The sequence below is a fragment of the Miscanthus floridulus genome, chromosome 8 (genome assembly GCF_019320115.1).
Source record: "Miscanthus floridulus cultivar M001 chromosome 8, ASM1932011v1, whole genome shotgun sequence".
Lineage (NCBI taxonomy): Eukaryota > Viridiplantae > Streptophyta > Magnoliopsida > Poales > Poaceae > Miscanthus > Miscanthus floridulus.
In genome coordinates, this window is record NC_089587.1 from 137,526,611 (window position 1) to 137,533,377 (window position 6,767).

Consider the following 6,767-nt stretch of genomic DNA (forward strand, 5'->3'; position numbering starts at 1 on the left):
GAGGAGAGCCTACTGGTCATGATCCACGACATTTCGTATTCAGCCAATTGGGCAATGGTCAATCGAGCTCCAGCGGTGCATGCCAAGGTGAAAGCTCTAGTTTGGTTTTGGTTAATTGATGAAACCCTAAGTGCTAACCTAGTTTATCATAGTGTTTATGAGATAGGTAGCACTACTCCAAGTGATGAAGCAATGGCGAAGATCATGACAATGGTGATGGCATGGTGATGATCAAATGCTTGAACTTGGAAAAGAAGAAAGAGAAACAAAAGGCTCAAGGCAAAGGTATAAATAGTAGGAGCCATTTTGTTTCGGTGATCAAGACACTTAGCGAGTGTGATCACATTTAGGTTAGATAGCCGTACTATTAAGAGGGGTGAAACTCGTATTGAAATGTGGTTATCAAAGTGCCACTAGATGCTCTAACTCATTGCATATGCATTTAGGATCTAGTGGAGTGCTAACACCCTTAAAAGTATTTGTGAAAATATGCTAACACATGTGCACAAGGTGATACACTTGGTGGTTGGCACATTTGAGCAAGGGTTAGAAACTTCACCGGCGGAGTGTCCGCCCGTAGAGTGCGGACAGTCCGACGGTGCCACCGACGCCCTAGACAGAAAAGACAGGGGGTCAGAGAGTGACCGGACGCTGGTGGTGTAGTGACCGGATACTGGGGTCCTGCGTCCGGTCAGTAGCAGCAGTAAGCACACGTCTCGGTCTTGTGATCGGACACTGGCGCGAAGAGTGACCGGACGCTGGTAGGGTGCGTCCGGTCAATGCTGACGTACGCTGACGTGGTGGCGCACAGAGGAGACATTGAGTGACCGGACGCTGGGTGAGTCCGGTCGAGCATGACCGGACGCGTCCGGTCGTGATTTCACGCGTTTGGAACCTTACTGAAAATGACCAGAGGCTGGGGTCCTACGTCCGGTCACTTTCTAACTGACGCGTCCGGTCATCACTTGACCGTTGAGATCAGGCGATCAACGTTTGAAGCCGATGACACGTGGCAAGCATCGGGCGACCGAACGCTGGGGTCCTGCGTCCGGTTGAACTGACCGGAGCATCCGGTCACCCCGTGTTGTGCCCAGTGATGGGGTACAACGTCTCTATTTCGTGGGGGCTTCTATTTAAGCCCCATGGCCAGCTCAAGCTCACTCTCTTGGCCATTTGCATTGACATAGCAACCTTGTGAGCTTAGCCAAAGTCCTCCGACTCATCTCCATCATTGTTTCATCATCATTGTGAGATTGAGAGAGAATCCAAGTGCATTGCTTGAGTGATTGCATCTAGTGGCACTTGGCATTCGTGTTTCGCTGTGGGATTCAGTTGTTACTCTTGGTGGTTGCCGCCACCTAGATGGCTTAGAGCAGCGAGGATCGTTGAGCGGAGGTTGGTGATTGTCGCTGGCTCCAATCGTGGTGATTGTAAGGGGTCTTGTGCCTTCCCCGGCGGAGAGCCGAAAGATAACTCTAGTGGATTGCTCATGTCATTGAGTTACCTCACTTGTAGGTAGGTTCTTGCGGTGTTCAATTATGTGGACGAGGTTTGTGCAACACCTCTTAGCCGCCGAACCACCAAGTGTTGGTCGACACAACGGGGACTAGCGTGCCGGCAAGCATGTGAACCTCGGGAGAAAAATTGGTTATCTCTTGCCCTTTGGTATTCTCCCGGTGATTGATTTATTATTCATCTTGTGATTGGTTCACTCCTCTACACGACAATATAATCACCTTACTTACTCATTTATATTCTTGCAAACTAGTTGTGGCAAGCTCTTTAGTGTAATTAGAATTGAGAGCTTGCTTTGTTATTTTAAGTTCATCTAGTGGAGCTCTTTAGAGTAGCAAGATTGAGAGCTCTTAGTGAGTAGTAACATTGCAAGTTGTATGTCTAGTAATCATTGCAACTAGAATTATTAGATATGTGACTTGCAACCCTTGTAGAGCTAGAGCAAGTTTGCATTTCGCTATTTGTCATACTAATCAAATTTCTCTAGTTGATTTGTAGATTTTTTAAATAGGCTATTCACCCCCTCTAACCATATTAGGACCTTTCACAAGGTCGGGTAATTACATCAAGGACCTTGACCCTCAAGAGACGAGAAAGGCACTCATGCAACAAGTGCAACAAGTTTATGTGCTTAAAAAGCAAGAAGAAGCTCCCGTTGCTCCAGCACCGAATTCCGATCCTCTTCCATCCATAACAATCAGCTCCACGGAGGTTCCTATAACAAATAATGATGGCCGATTGTAATCAAGGACTTAACTCTAGCAACAACTCTCGTTTTAACCGTAGAGTGGCTATATGAAATTTTCGTCTTGCTTTTCGTCGGTTGGTGTGGCGTCGGCATGCGGCTCAAGACTAGGGATGAACACGGATGGAAACGAACGGGTAAAAAAACCCTCTCCTGTTTCCATTTCTATTTTTTTTTACAGAAACGGGACCACATTCAGAAAAAAGCCCGTATCGAAAACGGAATCGGAATATCCGGACATACAGAAACGGATAAATACGGATGGAGAGCCGAAAAATTTAATTAGTATCACATAATCTAATATTCTCAACAAAGTATACATGTATAAATAAAGTAACACAATAATATACATAAGGTCTAATATTAATTAGCATGCTATGTATGTTAATGCATATATGGTGATTAGTAGTTGTATTAACATAATACAAGGATATGTAATTGTTAGACATGTTGCACATGAATTAAAAACAGGATGAAAACGAGATAAATACAGGTCCATCCTACAAAAAACCGGTGGAAAACACCATCTCCCATTTCCGCAATTATGAAAACGGGATCCTTCCGTTTCAAATCACAGTTGGTGTCGTCGCATGCCCCTACGGCCGTCCACGCGTCTCCCTCTGGTTGGCCAGAATTGCTGTCGCGCCATGCCGCTTTCCGCGGTCAAACTTCACTTCCACGCTCCGCAACCGCAACAGTCAGTCATCCGGTTCGGTCACATCGCACCACCGGCCGTCCGATCCCCGCCGTCGACTGATCTGTGGCCCTTCTGGAACCCGCTCCAAGCCGTCCGAGTCATGGATGCCTACGCTACACAGCCGCGTCTCGTGTGTACCCTTGAGTCCTTGACCGGAGCCAGTCCACTGTCTGGACCGACCCCTCTGTATCGTACGTAGTGCTATAAACCTGCTCGCTGCCCTTGGTTCACGTTTCCTATTTTCCTTACGTGATCGACGTGCGAGCGCCCGTCGATTTGTTTCCGTGCCTCGCCACCATGATCACCGTCGATGATCTGATGAGGAGCTGTGGCGGCGACAGCGGCGGTATTCCAGTTCCTAGCGGCGACGACGGGCGGCAGATGCTGGCGATGGGCGACCACCACCAGCTGACGGTGTCCAGGATCCGGACGGCTGTGTCCATGCTCAACCGCCGCACGGGCCACGCGCGCTTCCGCCGCGGCCCCGTCGCGGAGCAGCATGCATCGTCGGACCAGCTGCACCCGCCGGCGGAGAGCGCGGCCGGTGGCGTGGCGCTGGACTTCGTCAAGGCGTGCGAGGCGAGGTTCAGCGCGTCGGCCTCGGGGACCAGCTCGTCGCCGCCGTCGACGACGTTGACGAGCCACACAGTCACAGCCGGCGAAGGGAGCGTGTCCAACGGCCGCGCCCAGGGTCGTTACCTCTTCCAGCCTGTGAGCGGCGGCCACTCTGCCGGGAAGCCGCTGCCACTGGCGGTATCGATGCAGCAGCAGCAGCATGTCTCCCCCGATTACTCCCCAGGCACCGCGCTGAAAAACGGCAAGTGCCACGACCTCGCGCGCTCCGAGAACGACGCCGGCGGCAAGACGCACGGCGACCGCTGCCACTGCTCCAAGAAACGGTATATACATATATCGCCCGCTGCCACTGCTACCAATGATCGGCTCGATAAGGGCGGTTCGGCTGATAAGCCGGCTGAAGCTATTTTACTAATAGCTTATAGCTGATAAACCGATAAGTTCCCTTACGTAGTACTATTTCTGATGAGTTGTGAAACGACGATGGCATGCAGGAAATCGCGCGTGAAGCGGATGGTCCGCGTGCCGGCGATCAGCTCCCGGAACGCGGACATCCCGCCGGACGACTACTCGTGGCGCAAGTACGGCCAGAAGCCCATCAAGGGCTCGCCGTATCCCCGGTAAGAAACGAGATAGTAACGATCAATAACCGTCTGATCAATGAATGCTGCGACTGACCATGATATTGATATGTATTTGAATTTGATGCGTGCGTGCAGCGGCTACTACAAGTGCAGCACGGTGCGCGGGTGCCCGGCGCGGAAGCACGTGGAGCGAGACCCCGGCGAGCCGGCGATGCTCATCGTCACCTACGAGGGCGACCACCGCCACAACGACCAGCAGGACCGGGCAGCCGGCGGCGCGCCGCAGACAGAGCACACGACGACGACGTCCAGTTGAATTTCAGAACTAGTAGTCTCCGCCGTGGGCCCCGGCTCGGCTAGAAATTTCATGGAGTTGTCGCTGTAGTTTCTTTTTCGTCCATCGGTTCGTCAGACTCGTAGTCGTAGTCGTAGTAGTGTCACGTCGCCGTCGCTTGTAGAGGAAATTCAGGGAACCAAAGATATCACACGGTGTTTGGAAATTTGACCATGAATGAATGATGCGTGTAACTTCTAGAGGTTGATTTGTACTACGCGTTAATTGGCGTATAGTGGTCAAACAGGAGATCTTTTGCTCGGTCCCGGAGGAAAAGCACAGGACATAGCGCCGGAGCTAGAAGTAGGCCCAGATGCAAAATGGAGATATCGAACGATCTTTCCGCGTCAGCTGCTTATTACAATCGCCAATACCAAACACGTCTCACCCGGGAAGAGCAGGACCCACACGTATGTGCGGCCGCACGGTATATCTCAGTCATTCTCCTCCTGCACAAATCTTGAAGCATCTCTTCTCTCTCCTCGGCCATTGCTGTCTGCTTCATGCAGCTTCTCCCTCGGCCATGGTTCCAGCTTTCTCTTCCTCTTCCTCCCCTCTTCTCCATCTTCGGCCGACTTAGAAAGGAGGTTGAGGGAGGCAGGCTGGCACCGTGCCGTCATCTTGGCCCAGGCACGGCACTACAGCCTGTCATCCGTGCCGTGCCGTGCTGCTAGGCACGGCAGTCCGACGTGCCCGTGCCGGCCCGCAGCCGCGCCACGCGCTCGAGGTCGTCCCAACTAGCGCCGCCGCCACGTCCAGCGCCCGTGGCCGCCGCGTCGAGGCTGTCGCCGCGCCACCGCATCGCTGCGCCCCAGAGTCATCGTCGCAGCCGTGCCTCGCGCGAACGCCGTCGCACCTTGAGGAGAGGACGAGTGGGGGAGGGAGTGCCTTGATGTTTCTACGGATGGGACTCGGGAGCAAGACAGGAGGAGCCGGTCCTCCCGGGAGAGAAGCGAGCAAAAGGAACGGCGGCTGGGAGAGAAACAATGAGAGATAATGAAGAGGGACTTGCTTTTATACCTAGGTTAAAGATGTTGCAAGTCAATCCAACGGTCAGAAATAATGCAAATCAATCCAACGATCCAAAATAATCGGGTCACTATAGTGCTGTGCCCGTGCCAGCACTACGGACTGCGGCCCAGACACAGCCCGGAATCGTGCCTTGGCCAGTACTGGCACCTATGAGTCTCGTGCCCGTGCCGTGCTAGTGTTGTGTTTTTTTAGGTCGGGCCCGTGCCGGCCCATCGGGCCTGGCCCATTTTGTCATCTATAGCGGTGGCCCATCGCAAAGGAAGAACGTACCCTTCCCCTGTTTGCATCACCAATCTTGGAGGCCGTACAAACGGCCCAGATAGCTCTTGCGGCCACACGGGCTTACGAAAAATCCAGTCTCTTCACACTCGGCACACCATGGCATTTATCTGAGCAGCTAGCTGGCAACAAGCCTGAAGTCATACCTACACTTTAACCATAATGAATATTGGAGGGAGATCTCTCCTGCTCCTTGTGTCCTGTAAAAAGTGTCATTTTGACTTCCCCAGAAGCCAAACATTTTTAATTTTTTCTAAATATTTAATAAAAAGGATGCATTCTTTATACTCCTGGAATAGTTACTTCCTAGTTGTTTCGTACCTACGAGCCTGAACTACCAGCTACCATATCGGGTTAATGGATATTTAGAAGACCCAATCACACCCGCATGCAACTAACAGATCCATGAACTATTTAAATAATATATTTACTGTGATATCTCCGTGATTCTAGGCTGTGGATCAAGTATATATCTACTTTTTCACGTGTATGCGCTGAGAGTACGAGTACATACTATAGATGAGTCTGAGCATATAATCCTGCACCCAAAAGAGGGCCAGGCAGCGTGGCCACGTCGCCCGCTTTTCCTGGCCATCGGATCGGGCGCGCGGACGGCCCAGATCGAGTGAGCCCCGATCTTTTTGCAAAAAAAACCTCGAACTTGTCGAATCAACCCGCAGTCCAGGCCTCCTCTTAGATTTTTTTAAAAAAGCCGTCGAACTTTACCAAAATTAGGCCTGTATATCGCCGGACCCTCTCTATCCCGACGCGACCACGACGACGGGCGCGACCTCCTCCTGCGCCTCCTCCTCCTCCTCCTCCTCCACTGCTGCTCTCCCTAGCCTGTCTCTCACCTCCATCTCGCCCTCCCCTTCCTCTCTCTCTCTCCCCTTCCCTCCTGATGCAGCGGTGGGTGCCAGACGACGTCGCCCCTACGGGCGCTGCGCCGGCGCGAGTGGGGCCCGACAGCCTTTCTACCTCTCCCCCATCCTCCTCGACGTCGCC

General features: G+C 52.3%; 1 protein-coding gene across 1 annotated transcript; it reads left to right on the plus strand.

Annotated features, from left to right (window-relative positions):
• Nucleotides 1-2,658: 2,658 nt before the first annotated feature.
• Nucleotides 2,659-4,651, plus strand: LOC136473564 (WRKY transcription factor WRKY51-like). Its single transcript, XM_066471212.1, has 3 exons — nucleotides 2,659-3,856; nucleotides 4,028-4,153; nucleotides 4,253-4,651. Exons 1-3 carry the CDS (start codon nucleotides 3,255-3,257, stop codon nucleotides 4,431-4,433), a joined length of 909 nt encoding a protein of 302 aa, XP_066327309.1. The 5' UTR covers nucleotides 2,659-3,254; the 3' UTR covers nucleotides 4,434-4,651.
• The last annotated feature ends 2,116 nt before the right edge of the window (nucleotides 4,652-6,767 follow it).

Bases quoted from the DNA above. Each gene is read 5' to 3' on its own strand.
- LOC136473564 (XM_066471212.1), top strand. From the start codon at position 3,255: ATGATCACCGTCGATGATCTGATGAGGAGCTGTGGCGGCGACAGCGGC. The intron at 3,857-4,027 runs GTATATACATAT...GATGGCATGCAG, and splicing joins TGCCACTGCTCCAAGAAACG to GAAATCGCGCGTGAAGCGGA. The intron at 4,154-4,252 runs GTAAGAAACGAG...GCGTGCGTGCAG, and splicing joins AAGGGCTCGCCGTATCCCCG to CGGCTACTACAAGTGCAGCA.